This window comes from Micropterus dolomieu, linkage group LG18 (genome assembly GCF_021292245.1).
Source record: "Micropterus dolomieu isolate WLL.071019.BEF.003 ecotype Adirondacks linkage group LG18, ASM2129224v1, whole genome shotgun sequence".
NCBI lineage: Eukaryota > Metazoa > Chordata > Actinopteri > Centrarchiformes > Centrarchidae > Micropterus > Micropterus dolomieu.
The window spans coordinates 32336270-32363865 of NC_060167.1; the positions used below are offsets into that span (position 1 = coordinate 32336270).

General features: G+C 41.9%; 1 protein-coding gene across 16 annotated transcripts in view; it reads right to left on the reverse strand.

Annotated features, from left to right (window-relative positions):
• Positions 1-27596, reverse strand: part of foxp1b (forkhead box P1b) — a 150462-nt gene that overhangs the window by 58221 nt on the left and 64645 nt on the right. For 15 of the 16 annotated variants that reach the window (XR_006829119.1, XM_046076244.1, XM_046076255.1 and 12 more), the window contains one exon: positions 22858-23027. Coding sequence is in view for 14 of the 16 variants with exons in the window: in XM_046076244.1 (XP_045932200.1) it covers positions 22858-23016 (159 nt within the window). In the remaining 2 variants the exon portion in view is untranslated. Of the gene's footprint in view, positions 1-3256; positions 3288-22857; positions 23028-27596 lie in introns of those variants that run through there. The other variant, XM_046076256.1, reaches the window with a different exon arrangement.

Consider the following 27596-nt stretch of genomic DNA (forward strand, 5'->3'; position numbering starts at 1 on the left):
CAGTGCCCCAACCAGGCGGTTCGGGTGCTCGGAGCCTGGTACAGAGGGGTCAACCCCCCCCCCCCCAACCCAGGGAGGTCAGCCCAACTATGCAGGCCTGACAGCTTCCGTTTGCTGTGTGCTCTACGTTTGTTTGGATTCCCCAGCCTTGCTTAGCCAGCAGCTTAACAACAGATGGCTAAAGAAGGCCTCTATTCAGAGTGGTCTGGATCAGAAAATCAAACCAAGGAAAGTACACAGGCTGCAAACAAAACACATAGACACATCACAAGCACACACATGCAAATTACATGGATTGTCAGAGTTGCACATGCTGCACATGGGGGAACAGCAAATAAGGCTTTGCTTGTTGCAAACACTTATTTCATTTGCCCACAAAATATGCATGCAAAACACACAGTGACAAGGCACACGCAACAACATGCAAGTAAGCACATACACATGCACGGTGCTGTCTGATTATACCAAACAACTTCCTGGAACTATTCAATAACTGAGTAGAGCTGAGTGAAAGCATTTCCGTCCCCCGCCATTATTAAACGAATACTGTGTTTATTACAGCTTTAGTGCGGTGTAAACTCATAAACACCCTCCCGGAGTACAAGAGGAGCTGTCAGCTAAATATTGTTTCTCTCATGAGTCGCTCTTCCACCTCAATTACGCCTTTCAACTTCATAGGCTCAGTATGATAAAGTGGCAGTAAAAATCATTCACATTAATACACCATTGTGCATCTGCTGCTAAAGGTAATTAAAGAAGTAAATGACTCATAAGAATAGACGTATTAGCCACAAAATGAAAGGCAACTGGGCTGCCTCATGAAAATATGTACCATTAAGATACTGCATTTTCATATTGGAGTAATCAGCTCCACTAGCCTGATGCTGATTTAACCCACTCCAGTGGAAAGTCTATCAGCGCACAGCCGCGTGTCACTGTCTCTCTTATGTCTACCCGCCAAGAGCCAAGCATTCTACTTTAAGAATGCCTGTGAATGGCTCTACTAAAGGAGGGAGGTCACACGCAGGCAGATCCGTCAGAGGAGCAGTCAATGCTTAGGTGTCATTTAGAGGCAGATGGAGAGAAAGAGAAAAAAAGACTTGGAGAGTGAGAGGAGGATAAAATGAGCTAAAAAGGCAAAAGCACAAACGATGTGGGAACAATGCAGCCGGCGGATCTCAGCGGCCCCTCTCTCCCTGACCTTAGCTTTTTGTTCTGAGCATATGATGCCTCAGGATGCCCACCACTGAATACGGCGATAATATCTGTCAAGTTGATAAAGTGGGAGGAAAAGAGCAGAGGCATGCCAACTGTGCTGGGTACTTAGATGGACTGTTAGAAAACATGCACTCCCGATTGCATCTCCGTTGGAAGTGTTGCATCACTTTGTAACGGGGTGTGTTGTGCTTGGGAAAATGGGCGCTTCCAAAAACCCAGCGTGAGACCTAGAATACTGTGAGCAGATTTTATCATGCGTGAATGATATTGTTTAGAATGGGAAGATCTATCTGCCCTGGTCTCATAGACGGAGGACTCAACATCATTGATACACTCGAGACTTTCAGGATACGACCAGTAAAACCCCTAAATCTTCCAATTTAGTTGTGGTGAATATAGATGAATGTAGTCTGCACACAACTATAGTATAGTGTTTGAGGAGGGGAAGAGTGATCAGACAGTTGCCACAGTCACGGAGAGTCACAGTGCTTGGGGCCTGAGCTGATGTGTTGTCAGCTGACCACTCTTCAGCCTCTGCACCGCAGGGCATGTTGATTAACTCATCTGGATGAATAATCCCACTAATCAGTAATACAGGCGAGACGCTGCCCAAAGCAAATTATTGGCTGTTCCCTTGAAGATGGATTAGAAATGACATCTGCCCAAAGAGCAAACAAGTTCTTCCCATAGTATCTGTTGATTTCATTACGAGCCTTAAAGTATTATCTCTTTTGTTTTATGTATCTTGCCTTCAACAAACCTACTGTAGCCTTTATGGTGAGGTTTTCTGTGCTTTTCAACTGTACTGTCTTTTCCCACTGATGCTCACTGTCTTGAACTGTCCTGACCTGAGACCTAACACATCATGAGCTGCTGAGGGAGAATTCCCAGTGTGTGTGTGTGTGTGGAGCGAGAGTTTCACCGAAGGAGAGGATTTTCTATAAATCACAGGCCAGTCCAATTGGCTATGGATTGAGTTGCAGCGGGGAGAGACAGCTCCCTGGGAATAGCAGTGTCTCTGTTGAAGTCATTCCAAGATGGGTAATATGATCCTATGCCGCCAGGAATAATGGAAGGGAAGAGAAAGGAGGGAAAAAAATCTGATTGCTCCAGCCATAAAGAGGGGTAATCTCCAGCAGGGTCATCACCCGTCACACTGGACTATAATGTATTATAGTCTCACAGGCAGATGATGTGACACATGTGGACCTCACTTTTTGGGGGATTCAAGAACTGATTCAAAGATTTTTTAATCTTACTGTCATAGCAGGAAGATGTGGAAGGTGTAATGGGAAAACAAAGGATTGCCACTTCTGGTGCCAACATCACGTGGTAACTTTTAATTGCAAGGTGTGCAGCGATGCACCTTTCAATTATCCTATGCTCAACTAATCATGTCTAATTTTTACAGACGTTATTTAATAGTCTACTGTGGAAAGCATGTGAAGTTACAAAAAAAACATGAAATAACTAAATAACTTAAAAAGGGTTGTGTCACAGCCCTGGCTGTGATTCCAGTGTCTCTCTTGTTTCCCCTCCTCCTTTGTACTGTATGTCCTTGCATGTATGTGTGCGTGTTGCGGGCGCGGCTTGCCAGGCACCTGGCTGAGGTACTGACCTTAATCCAATCATCTAAACTACTTCCTGGTTATATACACCTGGGACGAGTTCAATCTCAAAGTGTTTTGCAAAGTTTTGCAACGTTTTCGGATTGAACGACATGTTTCCTGGAAACCTTGTGCAATGTTCCGCAACAGGCTTTAAGGTATGTTTTCTTCTGTTTGGTGGGATTGTCACAGGTGTTACCCAATCAGCCATGACAAGTTTGTAAAGACAACAGTGTTAAAAAGGCAGGAAAATGCAGTGCGCTTGCGTACACGACTGGGTGTTCAAGGCCCCACCGTTTCATTTGAAAAAAATGTTTTGCTACGTTTTGTCGGCGCTGTTCTTGGCCCTGTTCTCGTGCTCCTCATTGTCAGATTGTTCCGTCACTTCAGTGGATTTTTGTGCCTACGCCTTTCTTCATCGCTCGCCTCACCTCTGCTAACACCAGCCGGACCAAGCCATCTTCTGCCTGTCTGCCACCTGCCTTTGCCAGCCCTCTCACTTACAGAGACTTTTTTTCTTACTGACTGTTGTGTTCTATGTCCGCCTTAACCAAACAGAACAGGTTGTTCTGACCACCAGGATGGTTTTGAATGTACGCAAACGCAATTGAGAAGATGTAAGTGTTTGTAATTTGCAGTGAGGGCCTGTATATGGGGCTAAGAGTGGCAGGTAGTTTAGCCAACAACACGGTTTAACTTTACACAACTACCTAAAGCTTCAGACAATTAACAGTTTTGAGTTTCCTATAGCTTTAAGGCAACAAATGTAAATAAACTCTTAGACCATCAGAAGTACTCGCAAAATTTTTAAGATTAGATTGGCCAACCACATTCACAATTTACAAATCCTCTTTCATTTGAACTTTTCCCAGAGTGTTTATGGACTAACAAGTCATGAAAAAAAGTCCTTTGAGTGTAAGCACTTCTCCAAACCACCTCAAGCTTAATTAACATGCGGAGTGCAGTGTGGTGACAGAATTGGCCGCCCTCAATCTGCCTTAGCCACCTTCAGCTTTAGGCGCTGAGACCTGCAGGCTGCAGGCTTCAATAAATGTCGCTGGAGAAGATGATCACAACTCAAATTAAGTTATGCACTAAGCTTGGAGGGCTTACATAAACATGTGATGGAAATATTAAACAACGACAAACTGAGGATAGAAAGCTATGCTTAGTAAAAACAGGTTCTGGTGCAACTTGAAAACCATTTGAATTAGTGCAACTGGGTGAATAATTTGCCCAGATGCTAAATTTTCATTGATGACTGAACATTGCATATAGTCAATAAATCACCATCCCCCTGTTTTTCAGAGAGAGGTACTTAGTAGCAGTTGGCGCGAATAAGAGGTAAAAGTAAAATGCAAGTGGCAGAAGTAGCCCAAACAACAAGCACTGCAGGAACCAAGGGCATGTGGGCTATAGAGCTGCTGGGGTGGTGGGCGGGGGGATGACAGACTGCTGTTCAACTCCATTAGCTGCTATGTGAGAGGGGTGCATCTAGCAGCACACGACCTGTGAAGAATCTTAGATCTCACTCTATCTTGGAATGGGGATTGCCGCATTAATTCTAGGAAACTGTAATCTCTCAAGCAAATCAAATTACTCTCATTAAGCGCAAGAAGAAAACTGCCTCTGTAATAAGTATGTATAAAAAGTATTTATTACCAATAATCACCTCTTTAATATGAGCTAGCTTACAACGGCTTTTATTTTTGCTGATTAAGTTTAAAAATGGGGAAACAAGGAAGGGCACATGCTCACGGACGCATATACACGGCATTCACACACACACACACACACACACACACACACACACACACACACACACATTTGGGAACACATGCAAGCAAACACACACACACACACACACACACACACACACAAATACACACCTCATGGAGTTTATGAGAGCAGTTGATACAGTGATTAAAGGGGAGGGTAAAGGGGATACAGTGCTTGAGGGCCTTGAAGAGGACGTGCCTCACCTAGTCATAAAAACACACCTCTGTCTTTAAGCCAGCACCAGAAGCGCTCTCAGTGGGTTCACTTGGAGGTGAATCGCTAAAGAATTTACATGCAAAGTAGCACATGTCATCACCCAGACAGTGTGCTTGCAAACGTAGCGTTACACTGTAACTTAGCATACACTCACTGACCGCCACATATTTGCAACGGTTTGTGAGGCTGACAGCCTGACCCAGGGCAGGCAATCTCTGAACAATGCTATTTCTGAAATACACAGCTGCCGGAGACTTTTTTTTTTCCTCCACTTTTTCATTTGCATAATTTGTGTATCTACAAGCGTAACTATTCCACCAAACAGGCAACTGTATGTTAATGTTATGTATGCTGGTTTTTAAACAGTAAAGAAAGCTAAATAACACTATGGGCATAATGACTATGGTGGGAGGTGAAATATTTACTCTTCTTCCAGGATATGACATCATCCCACAAAGCACAAGCTGCCAACTATAATTGCCCTACTGGTAAATGGAAGAGACAGATTTCCTCCAACCCAGTTTCTAGTATTTGATTCTTTGTTCACATAACCAATTAATTACATCTAAAAAAAAAAAGTTAACAAAAACACATCAAAATGGGTGATAAAAACGTTTTGCTTCTACAAAATCAATTAGGACTGAGGGTCAGTGGGTCATTCATTTACTGGTTCAGCATAATTACCTGTTTTTCTTCCCCTCATTTACTTCTTTATTCATCTGGGACACTGGTGTCCCCGCAAACCAAAAGAACACAGTTTTTGTGATTATTCAAATTAAACATTGATTCCTGAGAGAAAACCTCCGTCAAACTACAATGCAGCGAAGCTAATATGCTCCAAAAACAAACTCCCCTGAAGCGAAATGAGGGAATTCTATTAGATGTCAGCCTACATACTGTAAATTTCAATTTGACTTGTCCAATCAGGTACTAAATAATAAAATAAAAAATTAGAAATCACATTTTGATATTGTGGAATATGAATTATGACAAAAATAAGCCTGCACCTATGCCTCCACCTGATATGAGTGCTTGGCAAGAGGACGGGTTACAGCAATACTGTTGCCCAGTGCCTACAAATCACTGCTGGTGCTTCTTTGACTGTCTATCAAAGAGGCCGTATCCTGTCCTGTCTGCTATGATTCATTGTGGATAGATGGGAGAGGTGAGACATAGAGGAGGAGCCTCATGGCTGACTATAGATGATCTATACTTCTTTATAAGGAAGCTATAAAGATATCTACAAACTGTGTTGCTCCTATATAAAGTAAAAGGTGCTGGTCTTTTAATACACAGAAGCATTTATCATGTTCAACACATAAAAGCAGACTCAGTTAATCCGCCTGCAGAATATCCCATTAACACTTTGTAAACATTCACCCATAAAGATAATTATTTTGATTGTACGACTCTTGTGAGGCTTTTCCTCCCCCACTTCAACATCTGGTTAAAATATGGGGCAAGTGTGGGCTTCCTGGCTTCCACTCAGGTGGTTAAAATAGACTACACACATACACATATAAATAGAGTGGTGGGTAACTTTTATTTTTTCCCCACTCTAGTATACTTTTTTTTTTTTGGTGGTGAGTCAGCAAAAAAGGCAAGAGCTGTGGCTCCCCACATTGCACCTGCCAGGAAGTGATCCTTTTCTCTCCAGCCAGCGAGGCTGCTGGGATATGCCAGGACATGCAGCTGTAGCGTGAGCATTTAGCCCGATGCTCCTACAGGCAGGGTATGGCGAGGTACAGAGGGACACGTTGCGCTTTTTCATTCCGTAAGCAAAGACGTGGAATCACCTGCAGACCTGATCCAAAGACTTCAAAAACATTTGCTTACATTCAAAATCCACAAAATGTTGCTACTTAATAATCTTGAGTTTTGGCCTTTCCTTGTGTTCTTGGTTGGGCCAGACAGGCGAAGAGAGGCCTCAAGAGTAGAACAGAGCAGAGGAGACTGTGATAATTGACCAAGATGCTGCTATCACTGAGTCCCCTGGCCCCTCACCTCCAAATCCCAGCGGCCCCCTTTTCAATTTAACACAGGACTTGACCAGATTTCACTCATTGCAAGATGTGCTAAGGCACATCTTTGACACTTTTACATTAGGAGCACAGCTTTCTGCTGATTAAAAACCTTCCCTCTGCCTCCCTCCTTCCCCTGCTGTATGGCGAGAGGTAATGTGAGAGGGGTGTCCATTTCCTGCCACCCCCCCCTCTAAATCAACCACAAATAACTCACTCGCCTCCTGCGCCTATCTTGATTTCACTCCAGAAGATAAGGACACCATTTATTGTTTTCATTGAGCTTGAGTGCTAAGACAGAGAGCCCAAAATTACTCTGAGATCGAGATAAATACACCACAAATCGCTAATTCAATCCGTCTTTGATACCGGTGATGTTTTGAAGAGAGGGCAATATCAAAAGATCGCATTGTGAAACTGGAGTCTGCTGGTGCGATACCGACTAGAGACCTCATCAAATTCAGAAGAAAAGCTAACTGTAACTCGAGTCAGAATTCCCTTTGGAGAGGAGAATGGCTGGTACTATATGTCTATGTATTAAATATGGAATGCGCTTTTATGTGCATCCTTCATACCCATGATAGAAATGGATTTATAAAAGAATGATCTAAATATATATCAGGATTTAGGCTCTCAGATGTTCATGACAGGAAAGCTGAAAATGAATTTACAAGATGCACCAGTGTGTGTGGAGAGCAATGCTGGGCCTGGTAGTGGTGGTGTGGTGGTGAGGAGCTGAGGAGTGGAGAGTATTTACTGATGTGGTTATCTTGTCCTGTGACAGGCAGGACCACTCAATCAGCCAGCGATGGCCGGGCTCAGGGAAGCATTACACACACATCCCCGTACTTCTGGGGAGGAGGCGTCAGCCAAGCCAAATCTGATCAACAAATGCAGTTCCCCTGTGCCACAGCTATCTGAGATGAAGATGATATTATGTGGAAGTGAGCAAAGTGATGGAGACAGTACAGGGAGAAATAGAGAAAGACAGAAAGGGATAGAAAAAGAGACCTTCTCTACGGCTCGGCTTCTTAAAGGCAAAGTGTCTCTCTACTGCAAAGCAAGGAGATAACACGCTGGTACATTTTAATAAGAACCATGTGCCTCGCAACACTCCCTTTACCAGATCAAAGAGCCAAGCATTTATATGCTGGAGACAGTCTCACATTAATTATCAAAAACTTGAATTAAAAAATAAAAACTTGTCTGTCCAGTAGAGTTACATACCAATTAAAAACACAATCCTGGCACAATCCAACTGACATTTCTAATGATTGCTTTTAAAAATTACTGACATGTATATGTTATTAAAAGGTTAGAGAAATTTGCATTTAGCAATGAAGAAAAATAAATATAGTGTTGAGTGTGCAGATAAGAGCTCAGTAATTAGGAGTAGGCACTGCGGTGGTGGAAAACATTTGAAGAATAAACCTGGACTAGTTTGCTTCTTTCCCTGTTGCCCTACAGATATTTTACATTATTCAATCCAAAATACCATCTTTCTGATTCTAACTTTTCTTTTGCATGTTAATGTTTAATAAGAGCCCATGGCTATCTATGGGCACAATTATTAGATATCCGCAGAGAGAAATTGAAAAATTAATCATACTCTCAATTTTGTACTTCTCTGATCCATTGGAAATGGCTCTAAGAGCTGTGGCTTCCCTCCTGTCACAGGCTCTGTCTAAACACAATCAATCTGCTGCCAGAGATGGGTTGCTTATGCAATGGACACAATTGCGTCAATACGGTAACTAACTGATTATTTATATGTCAGTGCTTGCCCTGATACACCACAACATTGATAGGCCTGTTGCGAGTGGTGATGATTATACAGATGTCTCTCCTTCGCCTAACACAGTCAGTATGTGTTTAATTATACAAAATATTATACGTTATAGCATAGTGGGGTTTTGTCTGACAGGGCATTGTGTCAATAGGTGCAGACAGTGAGGAAATACCTCTCTACTGGCCATGAGCACATAGTGTTAGATGACATAAACAAGCTAACACAGTCCCTAAATTACATATAGTGCCATAATAGGATGCATATTCACTGACAACGGTTGGTGAACAAAATTGTTGTCTTGTGCAGTTTCACAGCTATACAACTCAATTATCCATGTGTGGGCCCTGTGGGTTTTCAATAATCCCTGTTTTGGCCCTTGACATTACTGTATGCAATCTATGCTAATATAATGTACTGAGTATAAAATATGCTAATGTGCAGACAAGACAGCATTATGTTATAGTTGACAGAGGGATTTATTCCACACACTTTGAAAGCCACACACACTGTATAATAAGGTATTGTGCAGAATAATGGTAACTCCAATTTCAGTACTACTTAAATACTGCTGTGTGCATTTGATGTCCTGTACATTCATTAAAGGTGTTTTACCAGGTGAAATTACAATTCATTATCACAGCCAGCGCGTGCACATTTATGGATCAATAATATTTACAGTACAAGTAGAAAAAATGACCACTTCTTGTCATTAATTCTGATCTACATAAGCACTGCCACTGACCGCATCTAACAAAATACTGGGAGCCTGCTATGTCTGATAAGTGGCCCTTCCAAAGCAAGAGCTATGCTAGGTAAACTTCCAGGTTACCTCCTCTGTCTCAACTGTGGTAGTTACTATCTACGCTCCTCCAAGTGGTTGCTTTTTAATGTATCCTGGGGTTTATACAGGTCTAGGGAAAACTGCATTTTCATGCTATGCACCCTGGGCATGGGATAATTTGCTAAAAGACCTCAAATTAGAAACATGTGTATATCAATTGATACATTTAAAAGCGTCATAAAGAACACAGTTGGTTTTTCTTGGGAGGCTATTGTAAATGCTACGTATTTGTATACAACCACTCAAACCGCTTTTACACTACATCAGCATTCACAGACACATTCATTCACTGGTGGAACAGCCACTACCCGGGGCAATTCAGGGTTCAGTATCTCGCCCAAGGACATGCAGCCTGGAGGAGCCGGGGATTGAACCGTCTACCTTCCGATTAACAGGCAACTCGCTCAACCTCCTCAGCCACAGCCGCTGTTGTTGATCACATAGCCGTACTCTTTTGTTTTATTGTGAATTTTGTCATGTTGTATGTGGTGCATTTTAAATGTGGTGTTTATTTATGGATGCCACATTGGCCAGGTCTCTCTTTTAAAAGAGATTTTTGATCTAAAAGGGACTTCCTGGTAAAATAAAGACGAAGAAGTGGTAATGAGGCTCACCTTACAATTCAGACACTTCAGCCAGCCTGTCCTTTAGTGGGTGGCTGTAGCATAATGTAGGCTTGACTTAAGCTTGTAGGATTGTAAATTCAGTATCACTGGATAAAAGTGAGCAACATTTTTGTTTCATCTGTGTTGTTTTAGAGGACAACGTAAGCACTGAATGATTAAACTTTACTTGTAAGTAGTGTGCCGAATCGACACTTCAATGAACAGCATGCACTGATTACTGACTGATTAGTCCTAAAGTATGAAGTAAGTTATTACCCTACACCAGACGAGGAAGTCTAATTTTTGACATTAGACAGTAGCAATAAAATGAAATTCAAATTCCCTTCACTGATAACTACTAAACTGTTGCCCGAAGTCAAATGTTTAAGTGACACAACACTGCACTGCAGCGCTGCTCAATTCAAGCTGATGTTTAGTTTTGTTTTTGTTATATTAGTGTTTTAAATATCAAAACGTAGCATTGGCATCTCAGAGACATTGGCTATAATTTGTATGCCTGAGAACAAGACCAGTGATGGATCTTGTGTGCTCTCCATCTGCCTCCCAGTTCACTCCTGTTGTTGACTTACTCAATTTCCTCTACCATGCTTCAATCCCGACCCCCTAGGCCAACCCATCCCACCCACGGACACACACAAAGACACACACACGGAGCCCCCAGACAGAATGCCCTCCTCCCTAAACAACTCTTTCTTTAACATCTGCCCAGAAGCAGTGCTGCTGCCTTTTGTCCACTCACTGTCTCCTAAGGCATGTCATCCAGCTCTAATCAAGCAGAAAATGGTCATAAATATTTCTTTCTGCTAGATTTCACATTCACATTTCACGCAGGGACATGATATTTCCCCCCTACCTCCAGGGAGTACCTAATGCAAAAAACAGTTACTTATATTCAAGGCTCATGTTCCTTCAGTCAAATGCAGAACATATTCCACATTTGCAGGCAAAAAACAAGGAAAAAAAAGGGGGGGAGGGGGGGGAGGAAAGACATAAAGGACCGTCTTATTTTCTGTGCCATTTACTGGCTAGTACTTTCACAGCCATCCCATTACATCATGTCAAAGATTGTAAACAAGCAAATAACAACAGCGCATCAGCGACCACTGTGAGGGAGAGGCACACACTGTCCTGCTCTGGAGGTGTCTCTGCCGCCAACTGAGGAGGAAAAAACATTTGTTTTTACCGTCCATGTAAATAATACATATCTTTTTTTGTGCAGAGGTTGCATAAGGATTTTTATGAACCATTGTCTCCGGCCTGGCTAAGTATTTATGGCACACGCCATTCACAGGATGCAGAGTTGCCATCACTATTATTTATGAAGAGACAACCCATCATGGCATATCATTCTCTAAATGGTATACAGCTATTCACCAGTGAATACAGACCTGTGCCATTTTTCTCTCAAATAGAGGCCATGTCACTGCTGAACGCGCAAGGGGCTGTTATTAATCACTGATACAAACTTTGATGGGTGAATACATGTCAAACAATCAAATTTACTCTAAGAGACCTGGACGTGGACGTGGCTGTCCATGTATATTTACTTCAATGAAGGCTCATTTGATCATCAGCCTCGGTAATTTATCATATTCCACACTACGAGCCAAAAACAGAGCTGTCAGTTTTTTCACAGAAAAAAGGGATATCCACTGCACACTAGTGCTGTAAAAAAACACTGAAATCTCTTTACTACTACACAGTTCCATAAGATTTCGTTCTATATTAAATTGCTTGCTTGTGGCTGTACACACCGAAGATAACGGCACATCGACGGTGCTATTGGACGTGGCTGTGAAGTCCGATCCTTGACCCACTTGACTCACAGCTGGGGCAGGTGAGAGCTACCCACTAGTAAATAATATGTTATTAGTATGTTATTGTCAATAAAGCGACATTGTCCATGTGAGCCAGTCAAAATTTTACCAGCTACTTAACTGCAGAGCTACATATCCCACAGTTTGGGCGAGGCTTTTTAATACAGATCAAAAGGGCCAAGTGGAACTAAACAGCAAAAAGGGACAGCTGGACAAAAAGAATAAAAATAATGTATAACTGAAATGCAGGGGGGTTCTATAATATGTGGTATACAAACATATATAATTTACAAATATATCAAAATATATGTGTAAACAAAGAAGAAAAACACTATCCATAACGGGCTGTGTGACTAATTGTGTAACGTATACAAATATATACAGATATAAAAATTATGATTATTAAACACAATTACAAACATCCACATCATCATCATTTGTTACATTAGACATTTTCTACTATAAACAACTATGAAGAAATAATAATGATACATAAGTATAAATCACTTCTTTGGCTTTAAAACTATCCTTGGCCCATCTGACAGTTCATTGCCTTCATTCACACTACAAATGTCAAAGTTCAGATTCATTTAGCTCCAGGCTTTTTATAGTTTTCATTTATTTTCCTCAGGGTAATCAACCTGACTTGATTTTAGTTTGCTAAAATAACTTGAAAAAAGTCAAACGAAGTTAAAAGCAAGGTAAAAAAAAAAGAAGTTTAAATCTAGTCTTTAATTTTGAGTCCTTTTGGAACTGAGACACAGTGGGCACAGTGTTCTCAGGATGCTCTGGGGAGCAATATCTGCAGTCTGTGTGCTAACACAGCAGCAGGTTGGAAACAGGCATTCAGCTACTATTGCCTAGCTCCCCTTACAACCCCAGTACCTCCCCCTCTGTCACCCAGCTTCGCCAGGGTTTGCAGGCTGACGCTAAGAATGAACACTGATGACTATTACCCACATTGTGTCAAGAGATTATGAATAAGATATAAAAAGCCAGGCGCACTACAGGATTTTCACATTAGCCTGGCTGTGTAGGTGGTGCCCTCTATGCATACATGTATACAAGCAAGTGCACATGCTTGCATGTCATGCACGCACATGCACACACATGCACACACATTTACCTAAATGCGCACACACACACATACACATAAAAAATGTGCATGCACATACGCAGTATGAAGTATCTCAGGCTACTCTACCTTTGCAGCCATGTGAACCTAAACGATGCCTTAATCTGCAACAAGGATTAGGGCTTATTGAAACAAATAAGTGTTTTAAGAGGAGACAGTCCCAGTTTCAATTTCAATAGCTCATTTAACCCTTATCTGCCCAAATCCTTAGGGTCCATTCTATGTTAATTGGATCTACATTGCACTAGCATTGGGGGTGTTAACAAGCACAGCCTATGAATATTAATTACCCTGAAGTTTTCTGCACAGGAAAGACTTCACTGATACATATTAATTCTATGAAGTTTTTAAAGTAGTGCTCTCATTAAAAATGAATAGGCCCTGTGCTTGAATGTTTTCCCAAGAGGAATTGTGCATCCTTAAGTCTATCCCTAATAAATTGGGTCAGACTGGCAATCCTTAAAGAATAGCTTCTCCTTAAATTGGCATTATTATTCAACTAAATGTAAACATTCCAATTGGGTGAAGAAAGGGTTTTGTTGAAACAGTGTTTTGACAATGGCTATTAAAGCCAGTCATGTCTGAGCGTGTACTTTCCCAACCACAGTCTCCTGAGGCCCTGTTAAAACGGTTACTTATTTACAACACTAAACACACAAGTTGTTCAGCTAAACAGCGCAAAATTACTCTGTGTGCCTTTGTGTGTGTGTGTGTGTGTGTGTGTGTGTGTGTGTGATGATTTCTGTGTGAGTCTTGATGTGGAGCATTCAGAGGCAGTTGTTGGCACTACTTTAAATAAAACATTGAGGATGCATTAGTCTTCTGGCTAGCCGAGGCCTCTCTCTAAGCCATTTAATACTGAACTGACGCAGACGTGTTTCCCTGTCTGCCTCCAGCCAGCTGCTTCAGACACCTGCTCAAAGTTTAGAGTTGCCCACTTCAGCACAAACACGCAGACTGTGGCCATCAAAGACCATCCGGGCGCCACACAATGAGAGCCACTTCACTCTTCCTAATGATACCAGCATACACTTGCATCATTTACAAGGGAGGCATTTGTACGCGCATACGTCCTTTCAGAGATTTCCTCATCCACAAATTTTCAACAGCAAAATACAGTACATCTAGCTTTAAAAAGAGAGATTACAGAGTCAGTTTTATTCTGACCACATTTACACACACAAACAAAAGAAACCAGATTAATATCAGATCAGATTAGAACAGGGAATCAGATAGACAGATAGACTGTAGACAGTGTCTTTCCCTCACTGTGTGCCTATTTGAACTTTTTTTTTTTTTTTTTTTTTTTTTTTACAAATTGCATGTTGTTTAGATTTCCTAGCTGTCCATCTTGTCCACACTAAGCCACACTCAGGTACTTACTTGGTAGCAGTAACTCTCCCTGTGATTGCTCAATCTGAAAGATCACATGATATAAGTAATTTACCTGTATTAAATGTTGTTCAATGGGTTTGCAACATAACATAGTGATTTGACTCTGTACAACAGCAAGGCTTTGTCAGGGCCACTATTATTTTGTTGTTTACCAACCAAAAATGAGGAGACAGAAAGGGATTTAGGGGTTTCCTTCTTATTTTCACATATTTCAGTGTGGATAGCAATCTTTACTAACAACCTTTACATTACTAATAACATGAAAATGCAAGTGTGAAGACAAGTCCATATTTGACATTAACAACTTTTTGCAGACTTATTTGGTATGGCCATAGTCAACTGGACTGATTTTACCAATTTTATTAGAAAGAAGAGAAATTCAAACAAAGTACATCTTTTATGTCATAAAAATGTTAAGCTGTATTTGAAACAGCCTGCTACTGTATTCTAGCGGTACATAGTGATTTGGCCTAAATGTAGTATGTAGTATGCAAACAAAAGCAAAATCTTGGAAACTGGCTAAGCCTAGCCTAGCATACTGCATATTACTATGAAAACTGCTTAATATGTACTACTGGTGAGTATTTTGTAGTAGGCAGTTCCCGACTACAGCAAATCACCCACTACTCACTATATTGTGGACTATGTAGTGACCTCGCCATTTTGTAGTGCTGTCCGAATGTATAGTGAGAATTATTATACCCTATATAGTGCACTCAGTGTATCCTAGAATGCATTTTGAAAAGTAGTGTACAACCGATGGTCACTAACCAAGCCATATATACCATCATGCATTGAGCTGATAGAAAAAAATTATTGTCCGACAGCAACGGGGCAATTAACGGCGCCAAAATAACGATCAGGGCAGTGTCCGAAAGTGTTGTTTTAATAATGCGAGTCCCTACATAGGGGGTAGAGAGTAGTGAATGAGTGGGGATTTCGGACACAGCCTGTGTGTATGTTTTATTAATTAAAGGGGAACTTCACTGATTTTACACAAAGTCTGTTAACAGGTCTTAAGGAGTGCTAATGCTACCAATACTACTCCTGTGTGAAAACACTTGTTTCAAGCCTTTCGTGGCTCCAGAGGGACCTGAGAGAAATCTAATAAACTGACTCAAGTGATGTCACCGGAGTCAGCGTGGGTTGGGGCTGAAACTACAAGTTTGAAAATGAAATACACTATATCTTGGGGTGTAGAGTTAGAAATAAGTGAGCTTACCAGACTTATGTGTCCTGCTCCTCATTTGTGCTTGAGGCTAGACTAGCATAACATCTGAATCTCTGTTTTAACGTTATACAAGTATAATGCTAAACCTGTGGAGTTTTCTTTTAAAGGTACAATGTGTAATTACTGGCCACATGCTCCAAACAAATAGTAGGCAGTATTTCACGTCCCCTCACTCCCTCAGCCAGGCTACTCTCTAAAGCAGTGGTTCTCAACCTTTTTTGGGCCAGCGCCTCCCTATCCATTATCCAGGGCCCTTACCTCCCCCATTGACATAGCCCCATTTGGCTATGTCAATAGTAATTATATTGAATTAATAAGTGAATGTTCCTCTCAGAAACTTTTTGTAAACACAGAGACAGTTTTCTTGGATGGATCCCAGAAGATTTTGAGCATTAAATCATCCCTGCTAAGTCAACACACATGATTTTCTTCCCTCCTTTTTATGTCTGTTGTTTGGGGAAGTAACCTCTTTAAATGTGATTGTGGCACCTTTTCAATGCAATGATAAATTAATTCATTTTGATTCAGTTATTAACTCCTAGACTTTAATAGGCTAGCTCATTTGTTTTAACACGTTTTTCATGTAGCCTATTTAAACGGGATAACTGTGGGATTGAACAGTAAACGGTTGACAGGTAGCCTAAGCAACACTGTGATCAGGTCAAGATCTCACCACAAATCGCGTAAATGTGCGTAAATGCACACAGCGTCTTTCTTAATGGGGAGACGATTCATTCTTTCACCCATCCACCCCGCCCCACCCCCGCTTTTAAATCAAGTAATGCAAAATGATCCCTTAGGCATCCAGGAATTGAAGGAAACTTAACAAGTAAACTTAAGATGTGGTGGGGGGGGTGGCGCTGTTTCCCAAGCTTTGAGGGGACGCCCTCTGTCTCTTTGAAAACCCATGCTTCTAAGTGATTCTGCTCATCTGCTCTTTTCTAATCACATGTAACGTTAGAGTTTATCTTCATAATAACCTCATAAATTAAGCCTTTTATGTCTTCCTGGATTAGCGGGTGTCGCTTCTTCTGCGACAATTAAGTTAAAGGACCATCACCTTATATGATGATCTGCGGGGAGGGGCTTCTCTCCTGCCTGTGTGTGTCTGCTCTTCATTGTCACTCAGTTAACACATAACTGACAAATATATGTAATAAGAATGTATTATAAACACAGACAGTAGTCATACTATTTCTAATATTTATAGTGGATGGGCAGACGATGTGGAGGGAAAATTGGAGGAATTGAAGCTCACGGCTGTACCTATAACGTTACCGGCTCAATTTGTCTGAGCAGCCCAGTTAGTTTAGATGAGCACCAAAAGAAGGCGAACAGCGCTTCATGGTGCTTCCACCTTCTGTGTGTCCCCGGACAAGACGATTTCACACCCAGTCCCCCCCAGTCGCAGACAGGGACATTTAAGTGGTGGCAGGACACCAGAAAGTAGAGGCAGTGAGCGGCCCAGAGGTCGGGGAGGGAGAAGCTCATGCAGCTGCATTGAGTGACAAGCCCTCGGGGCGCTACATTGACTTACTATCACATCTGAAAGCACTAGCGGTATTAAACACAGGACAGGCCAGGGTTAGCTGGTTAGCTTACTACCTCCAGCAGATATCTCTGCCACACAATATACATGACGCCATGATGTCAGGGCTGTTACTCCTTCACTCTCTATGTAAAACTACAGATCAGCCAGAAATAAAGTACTGACAATGTCTTCATCAACACATTTTTAGTAAATAAAGGAGCTGATTAATTTCTGATTCATTTCTAATAGGAATGCTTTAATACCAGGCAGTGACTGTCATGTTACTATAGAAACCATAACAAGCACATAACTCAAATGCATGTTAACACACTTTCTGTTTCTTCTTTTTTATGCCGGAATGAGATAGAAACTAAGATGTGAGATGAGTGTGTGTGTGTGCGCGCGTCCGATCTGATTACCACAATGTCAAACAACTCCTGTGATCCCCCTCCTGCTGCCCACATAAGCAGGGTGTGTAAACAGGATGTCGACCCGAGCAACAGTCAACTATTTTAAACTATAGCTTCGGCACACATGCAACCTGTGCTTCATCTCTTCCCAGTAGGAGAGCGGCGGCTGGAGGTAGACTCAACAAAATGGATGAGTTCATAGACTGGCTGTCCTGGATGGCATCCATAAGACAAAGGAGAGGTGCTGGGTGGTTTACCCTCCCAAAACCACTAACAAAACCTGAGTGACAAAAGGATTTGAAAAGTTGCACCTAGACTAAACAGATTTCTTTAGATAAAAAAATGCATGCAACTGTGTTTAAGAAAGCAATCTGATTCAAGTGAAAGAAGTTTAAGCTTGTGTAACAGACACAGGCTGTGTTTTTTTTCCTTTAATCATTTTTTCTCCCTTCTTTCAACATAGCAGAGCAACACTGTTCAAATTTAACCTCCATCTGTGTGATTATTAATCAGATCACACATCAATTGCCAGAACCAGCAAAGAAATTCAGCCTGTAATAAAACTGTCATGTGCTGTGGTATAAAGACAGATGTTGCCAGTTGTGTGATAACATAATTAAACTGTTCTGTGAGGAATTCCATAAAATTATTCAAATTGGACGAGCACTATCATTTTACCAATAAAGCAATTTAGGGCAATATGCAGTGTCATAACACTGATGTTATCCTCTCTGCCAGATTTTCCAATAAGTCGGCGCCTCTGCTTGGCCTCCTGTGACAATATGAACAGTATACATGAGCATACCTGAGAGCTAGTGGAGTATGCACAGCAAGACTGTGTGAACTCATATCCTTTTAGTGTGATCTCCTCTATGGATGCATACTTGCACAAACTGTATGAGTGCATGAGTTAGATGGCATGACTCTGGAAGGAAGCACACATTCAGCAGGATTATGCACCGCAGCTATTGGTCAAATAGCACCCAGAGCAAAGTCACCTTCACCACACATGTCAAATATTCAGCACTGCACTGCGCAGATATATAATTCTGCAGTAGAGCAAATACAGTGATGCTGGCAGGAATTCAACTCAGACGTGCGGTGATAAGGCTGTGTTCGTCTTGTGAAACACCAGATTTCAATTCAGACATAGCACTCTCTCTCCCTCTTGCCCTCAGCTCTGCGGCAGAGTACATGCGATTAGCGGAGATCTGAGGCAGCAAATGCTCTCTGACCTCCTCTCTGACCTGACGCTGTTAACTCTCTTAGTCTGACCATTAGCCCATAATGTGGACTGGATGCCAGAAACCAGCAGGACCTGCACTGGCAGGCCTGGCCTCTGTTGTGTGTGAGCATGCATGTGTTTATATGTGTACAGTATATCTGTGTGTCTGTGGGTGTGTACCTGTCTGAGCGTACTGTGATAGTGAGGCATATCATCTAGCACTTCCCCCCGAAGCTCGGCAGAACAGAGCTCGGTGACGGTGGCTAAGACGTGCATTTCCACCTTCTCGAGCCTCCACAAGGGACCGTGTAAGCCTTGCATTAAGCAAACAGGAAACCTGTGCCCGCTCAGCTCATTCTGTGGCCACTGTTATGCGTGTCACTCTCTCCTCTCTGCACACGCAACACGATGGTGGACCCGTGATTGGCTGGCCTTATCTTGCGATATGTAACAAAGCTTTAAAGGCACTTGTTTGACAAAGCAGACTGTATGGGTGCGTATGCAATAAAAGAACAGCAATTATTCATGCCTGTTTTATTTTTTCCTTTGTTATTGTTGGGGTATATCTGTACAGTATCACTGAGAGGGAGAGACAGGCTGATATTTTAGAAATCACTCTAACTTGATTAAAAGGGCTCTTCTAAAAGACAGGATATTAATATTTAATGTTCTACAGTTTTATCGGTAGGAAGAAATTTCAAGTGAAGGGATCCCTTGCATGGTTAAACATGTGAGATGTTATAAATGCTTTGCTAAAATTGACCATATATCACAGGAAATATGTTTAGGGAGTTGAATATCCTGAAGACAACAGCTCCAAAGCTAATACAAAGTCCCTAACATCATTGTTGTCAGTGTGTTTATTTGACAACTGCAGCAACACAACACAACTTCCTATTACAAAATCATTTAAATCACAAAACAGGTTATTGCAAAACACTCCTCTTTCATACTATTGTTTTTTGTTATTTTTTCTCTTCGACAGTATCTTCACTTCCTCTTAAGCATAACGTCAAAACCACAACTTCTGCACACACAAACAAAAACACAGAGAAAGTAAACATACATGTTCTGGGGTGCACACATATGTTAAAAAAAATATATATATATTCATGTTGTAAAAAAAAGATAGTGTTATACAGAAGCAACTGCAAACAACTGAGCTGCACAACAAATAGCCAAACATCTAACCATTACAACACAACAGATATCACTTTGAGTTCCTCAAAAAGTGAGGTCTGCTAAATTACCACAGCATGTTAGAGGAAAAAAAGAAGAGCGATAGTGCCTTCTTTCATCCTTACTTCTTAACAAACAGTATTTGACTTACTAATAGAGATGCTTAAATCAAGCTTATGGTCCACTTCCCCCAAATCTGACTAGTCTACAAGATGAATTCCCCTGTCAGAATCAAGATGATCAAACAGATTACAATTATTTCATCCCCCATCTTTATTAATGAGGACTGTCTTTCATAGTTATGTTCCCTAATAAGAATAAATGATATGCCACTGCCAGGTTTGTTGTTCCTGCTCACTCAGGGGACTCTCAGACATTTACACTTTGAGTCTGAGAAGATTTTAGATTGATTTTTGCATCACCTAAAGGGGTAATAGCATCTTGGATGTTGTGGAGAACAAAGAATGCAAAAAAGAAATAGAAAAAAGCCCTCAGTGTGTCAGTTAGAGGCGTATTAGCACAAGCCGCAAAAAAACTTAAAAGAAAGACTGTGAAATGCCACAAAAGTAAAAAGTTATCAAGTAATTGAGCGAAGATCGTAATGCCCTGGGGACAATTAACATGGTTCATGGTGCATGAGTGAAAATCCTGGGTTAGTCTAATGGGAGAATAAAAAGACTGCCTGCCTGCCTTCCCAGTAACACTACCCCGGTAAGTAGCCTATCAAAGCCCAGTGTCAGGAGCAGAGAGTAAGACATCTCGTCCTTCGTCCCCATCCATGCACCATTTCTCACACACAACAATTAATACAGCTCCCTCTGTTTCAACTCCAACCGCAGGCTGAGGAAATTAACCACAGGATTTGTTCAAAAGGCATAAAGCAAAAGGGCTTGCTATTCACCACGTAGAAAGCAGAGAGCAGAAACATGACTGTAATACAGTGAGTTGGGAAGGAGAGAGTTGCTCGTTTTTCCTTCCTGTAAATGCCATGGCAGATCCTGGACAGTAATAGTTCTTTCTGGATGACTTGAAAACAGAGACAGTGCTTGGACGACTGGCTCTATTCTAGCGGGGGAGGCTTTATTTCTATCCTTTCTTGGTGTCAAATGCACATCCATGACACCTTTCTCTCCCTCTCTCCCATGCATCAGTTCATCAAAGTTGTAACCCTGTTGTCTTTGCAGAGCAAGTCAGAATGTGCCCCTGGCAAAGAATGAAGGAAAAGTCAACAGGAATTAAGTTTCAGTGCAACTGTTTACTCAACTGTGGCCTGCAGTTATTGAAATTTTATCCATGGTTTTGTGTGACTACTGCAGTAATGAATTCAGTATGGCTGTGATTTTCTCACTGACGACATGCTCATTTTGAGCTGGAAAAAAAGATGGGTGGGAGGTGAGGTCTGGGATTGGGGTCTGGAGCTAGTGGTGTGGGGATGAAGAGCAGATCTGGTAAGGCCTAAAGCTGAGACTGAGAAGGAAGATGCACTCTGACACACCCTTTTATACTTACTGACCAGCTAACAGTTCTTCTCTGGTATGTATTCCCATTCTCTCCCACCAAGTACCCTGACTGATGCAAAAAAAAAATGCAAACAGAGGGATCCTGTTTCATGGCACACATTGTGTACTAGTGATAAGATGACATCTCAAACATCACATTTGGCCGGTATAGTATGTTTGCCAATTATTCATATGTGTCTCTAAACTACAACAAAGCATGGCAGAAATAATTAAAATATATGACTAATTTCAATAATCGCTTATGAAGTCATACTACTATTCAAGTGATATAAGTAGGGCTGAGCAATATACTTGAAATTAATGATTTTTCTTACCATGATAAAAACATATATGCGCACAAGTGATTATCACTGCATTGACCTGCGTATTAAGTGAGATGTCAAGCATTGACTTTTCAAAATGCTAAGCTATCTACGGCAAACGTTGTCAAAATGAGACACGGATCAATTTGCTGGCTGTCTTCATTTCTGACAACAGAACTCTGTACCACAGTGTCACAATATCACATGATCATAACGTCATGATGATTCTGCTGAAATATGATAAATGATAATAGTGAATTAGTGCTCATATCTATATGTTACAGTGTCATATATCCTATGTTCCATGCTACAGCATTGTTGTTGTCCTCCCTGTGCAAATGCTGATGGATGTGCTGTGACAACAGATAGCGGCACAGAGCCTGTGCATCATCACCAAACAGCTCCTGACAACAACGCTAGTCATCCTGTCGGATAGACCAAGATAGCAGAAGACACACTGATCTTTTCAATGTTGTTTACTTAAACGCACTGTCGTGTGCCACACATAACACTGACACCAACAGAAAGAGCTTGTCTGTTTGCCTCAAATCTGAGATGGTGAAAATGTTGTGGGCTTCACCGACAATAATGCCAGCGTGCATCTCCGCACCTAACACTTAACACTGCAGAGTGTGGCATTAGTTGTGAGTGTTTACAATGAGCCAGGCAAAAATGCTGTCATCCTATTGGATGTCATGGTTTCTTAACTGTCTACAAAATCCTGTGGCACCTACATACTTAAAATATGTCAGAACACCATGATAAATATTTTACCGAAATGCAGATGCTGCATGCTACGATAAACACACTCACAGCCAAACACAATCGCAAAGAGCACTTCCCTTTCTTTAAATATTCAAAAAGGTCCTCAATATACATAAATAATAATAATAATGTGTTTATGTAGTAGATTTACTTTGAGGTGGAATTAAATATTAAGTGGCACTTTAAGAGGGGGCTGCTGTTGACATGTCTTAATAAAGAGAAGACCAGTGTAAAAGGGGGATTGGTCTACCTGGTGCTGCTGGAGATGCAGGAGCTCAGCTGCAGTCACCTCCATTGATGGCGTGGTGCTCTTGGGCCGTCCTTCCCTGGACCCGCCGTCCACGCTTCCTCCTCCATTTAGATTTGCTGGTCCGTTGCTCGTCGCCTCGGTCCCAGATTCTTGCATCATGACTTAAAAACCTGAGTGAAGACACAGAAGAGAGAAAACAGGGACAGACACAGAAAGGGAGACAGCGAGAAACAGCTGTTAAAACACACAGCAATGAGGTCGCATTTTAACTCTGAGCCAAACTATAAACATCTGTCATATCCTTCCCACACAATTTTGCTTTTATTGCAGGTTTCCCTGTTGGTTTGTGCTTCCCCGTGTCTTGTTTGTTTGTAGCCTATGCAATGAGGCAAACACACACGCTCGCACAGACTGCTTCTCCAAAGAATAATGAACTGCTCCATTGTTTTGTCTTTTCCGGTGCAGATCAGTCCATACTGGGCTAGAGCGAAGCGAGTGGGATTCAGGTTTTGTTTGTGTTCCCCATTATGGGGTATAAGCAGGGGTGCGGTGGAGGGTTTGGGGTCCAGCACACATCGGAGAGGAACCCAACCTGAGTTGAGTGAGAGCTGAGGAGCCCAAGAAAACACTGGACCTCCAAAACAAAACACTTTCTATGGAAATGGATATATTTACTTGCATGGCTCCCAGAAGAACCACGGCAGAATGGCTTTTTAATGGGAAACAGGGTGACTGTGTGAGGCCTGCCAAAGGATCTCCATGAGAAACATCCAATCTGAGGCCGAATGAAAACAGTGAAGTCCTTCAGGGGTGCTCAATTAACACCAAAATACAGGTCTGAATATAAATAACCCACTTTGAGTTCTGCAGAAAGTGTTGTCTTTCATAATTTAAATCTAACTCAAAAGGACAACGTACAGATATTGGCAGTATAGTTTTATGTATCACCTAAGTTATTATTATTGTGAATATACGGCTATTTGCTTATATTATACCCCCACCCTCCACTGGTGCATATCAATATTCCTCAAATCAGTGGAATGATTTACAGCTATTGTGCGTTGGTCACAGGCCTCAGTGCTGCAACGCGTCTAGCCTCCCAATTCCAGGGCGGTTAATGAAGCTGACCAAGTCAGGCAGAAGCGAATTAACCTGGCTGATTAATTATTTATATGAAGCAGAATAAATGCCTTTAAAACACTGGACCTCATCATGAAAGAAGGTGAAAATGGAACTAAATGCAGATTTATAGTGTTGCATTTAAGGCGTGTAATAGGAGGTCCAACGTGAATTAATATGTGGTCTACTACACAGGCATAGTGTCTCCAGAGATCCAGATCTAAACAAGATGCGGACACACACCCAGACACCGTGGGGACACACACTCAGGCTGACAGATAGGAAATTGAGGTTGACAACTTGTCACATAAGAATATTTACAGAGAACAGGTGAGATAATAATCCAGACAATGGATTATTAAAAAATAAACAGCACTATGAGCAGCACTGCTCTTTCACGTCATGGATCAGGGATACTCTCTCAGCTCAGTATCATCAGTAGCATTTGTGGGCTACAGTGAGTTTAAACAGTACCAGAACAACAATCAAAACCAAAGTTTACTATGGTTTACATCTCTTCTCCTGTAGAAGCCTTCCTTGCAAGAAGCATATCCGAATGAGTCATCTGACACTGTGGCCTGTGCCGGTTCAGTTGCGTGTCACAACGCCCCCACACTCAGGGGCCTGTCTGAGCAGCTTGGACCCGGCCTACAGGCCCTGTTCTCTGGGCTGGGGATAGAGCCGGCCCCCCTCTCCCTCCAGACAGATGTTGACCCGGCTCACCCCTCCAGTCTGGCACGGCCTCCCTCCATAATGGGATTTTCTAAACAAGGAGTGAGCAAGAGGAATACTGTGGGATGGGATGCAGCCAGCCACAACTCCATCTACAGGCCCTTGCTCGCACCAACTCCATTTCTGAGACACCAATTAGAAACACACATTCTCGGGCAAAATTAAATGCCATTTGAAATAAACCATGGGCTGACGTTATTCACCCCCACTTATTTTTCAAATAAAAGACATTTTTCCACATGCAGAAAAAAGAAAGGGGCCTGCTTTCTTTTTTTTCCAAAGCTACATAAACTGGGGGAAAGTAATGGCTATTATACATGCACTGTCATTCAATGCAAAATTTTCATAATTATAACGGAAAGGCGTAAAATTCCAAATGCATGGCATCTCCAAAAGTAATCAAGAGAATGAGCCGTGGGCTATTTTAATGTATGCAAAACTAGTGACCCACAATAAAGGAGAAAAAGGCTACAATGAATGCAAAGTATTGCGCGCATGCTTGGAACCGGCACTGATGAGGGGATGGCTAAAATTAACACCCAATTAATTTTCGAATTGACAAACAAATGAAACCCATAAATCTACTTTCTCATTAATTTTACCGCAGAATAATTCAAAGCTGCAATATCATGAGCGAAAAAATTGGAGGAAAAAAGAAAATGGAAAATGGGCATTATCCATCATAAATATCAAGCAGATAGGAAAGAGCCTTATTAGAGAGTTGTGCTGATAACAATGTTAATCTGTGAAGCACTGAGGCAGGGACACCATCATCAGCTGGGGCCTGGGCAACCTGGCCACGTGATTTGGCCCTGTGTTTGTTTAAATATCTATTTATTTTCACTTTGCTCAGGGGATAGCCTTGTCTGTGATGACTCAAAAAGCTGCAAGTTTTTCCACCCGTTCCATTTATACAACACGTACAAATTCAGCTGTAATTATGGGTCAAGAGTCCTGCTAAAAAGGCTGTAGTTACTGGAGTTTAAAACATATGTATTCATGCTCCAAACACAAACATTTCAACATAAAACAATACAGAAAAGGAGACATGAGGAAAAAATATCTTTCTTATTATTAATGGAGCATGTTAGCTTTTTTTTCTGAGCTGGGAAAGAGTTTTGAAAATAATCAAAATAATGGAAATTCCAGGAGATCAAAACAAGGCAACAGCAGTTAGTACAAAAAGAACTGGCTGTGCTGTTGATTATTAGATGCCTGTCTGTTCTTTGGGGGGAGTTGCTTGCAAAACAAAACAAGTGTTTGGAACAAACACTGGATAATAAAAAAGGTCAGAGTTTCTGTTTGTTTACAGTTTGTTTTGTTTTCCCTGACTCAAATATGGGGAGTACAGTACAAACAAGAGTCACATGTGTCTCCCACCTGACCAGACAGGTTGAAGGTTAAGAACAGCCGGTGGCCAGAGCTCATGAACCCTGCCTCTCCTCTCCACCCCCACCCCCTAATTCCTGTCCCCCTGTCATGCTTGCCTGGAATTCAACAGCTCAAACAAGTCTGCAGTCGATTCAAGGTAGGGTCGGCCCACGCAGCTGTGCTTTGACCCTTCTCCATGTTCTGTTTTTCTTTAATGCTCATGACAGTAAAGCCTCAGCGGCCACCTGCTTCGATTCGCCAAGTTCTCACACAGCCCTTGTTTACACAAGCACACAACAAAAGCACACCATTTCTTGGGTGGAAGATAAAGACACACCGAGGAGGAGACAATGGGGAGAGGTTCAATTTAAAGCTGTTTAGGTTCAGCTTGGTTGCTAGACTAGACAACACATCAGCGTGTACCAAAGGTACAACAACAGCATGCTTCTCAAGGTTTGTCGTATGTTCCGATGTATTTTGGCTCGTGATTCCAAGAAAAACTCAAAAGACAAACACAAGCTGTATGTTAAATAATCCATTATTACAGTCCTTATCACTGATAACAAGCTACCACACTCAGAATATGTCTCTTGGAAACATCCACCAGACAACATAGAATTTGGGCTGAATCCCAATAACCTTTCTAATCTGTAGACCCACACCCATCCACATATTATCAGCAAAAGGAGGCCTTCTGCAAACCAGAACCACCTCAATCAAAGAGACTCAATCTGGACTCACTTGCCGCTCTCACTACAATCCTCTGGCCGCTCTCTGCTGCTACCGGCAGGGATGACATTCTACCAAAGGAGACTTCACAGTCAGACCAAACAGCCATGTAATCTTGTCAGCCACTTCAACCAAGTCACAGATAAGCAAAGCATATCTCCAGACTACTGTGACAATATAGTACGAACACACACCCCACCCCTTGCAAATAATACCTCCATCACAAACCCCACATCCTTGCACTACACGAGACACAGAAGCACTTTCCAAGTTCTTCCCAGACCTTGTACGGGGTATAAGCAGACCACTCGTGCTGGCAAACAAAGCAGCTGTTTGTTTAATAAGTGATTGCTGCCATGGCTACAGTAAACAGGAGGAGCAGGGGTTTGTGTTTATGAACAAACACATCTCCTTGCTGGAGCCATTTAATATTAACCAGGTGGAATGATCAGCAGATTTCCTAGGTGACAGTCAGGGCAGGCCTAGTGTAAACAAGTTCTGGGAGGGGAGGAGAGAGGGCCAGGCTTTGGGGAATTAAGGTCAATGCAAATGCAGCTTTGGCTAGAATAAACAGCAAGGCAGAAGTCAAGATAAACAAAAAGTCATTCTTCTGACATTTGAAGACGCATTAGGCTGGTGTGTTGCAGCTGCTAGCAAGCCGCGGTGAATGAGAACAAGATGGGTGATGGTGGGTTTGGGCAGCCAGCGAGGTGGTCTCCTATGGAAACACATCATTGTCAAGCAAAGCAACCAAGTGTTTCTCCCAGACCCAACAAACAGTGGTTCTT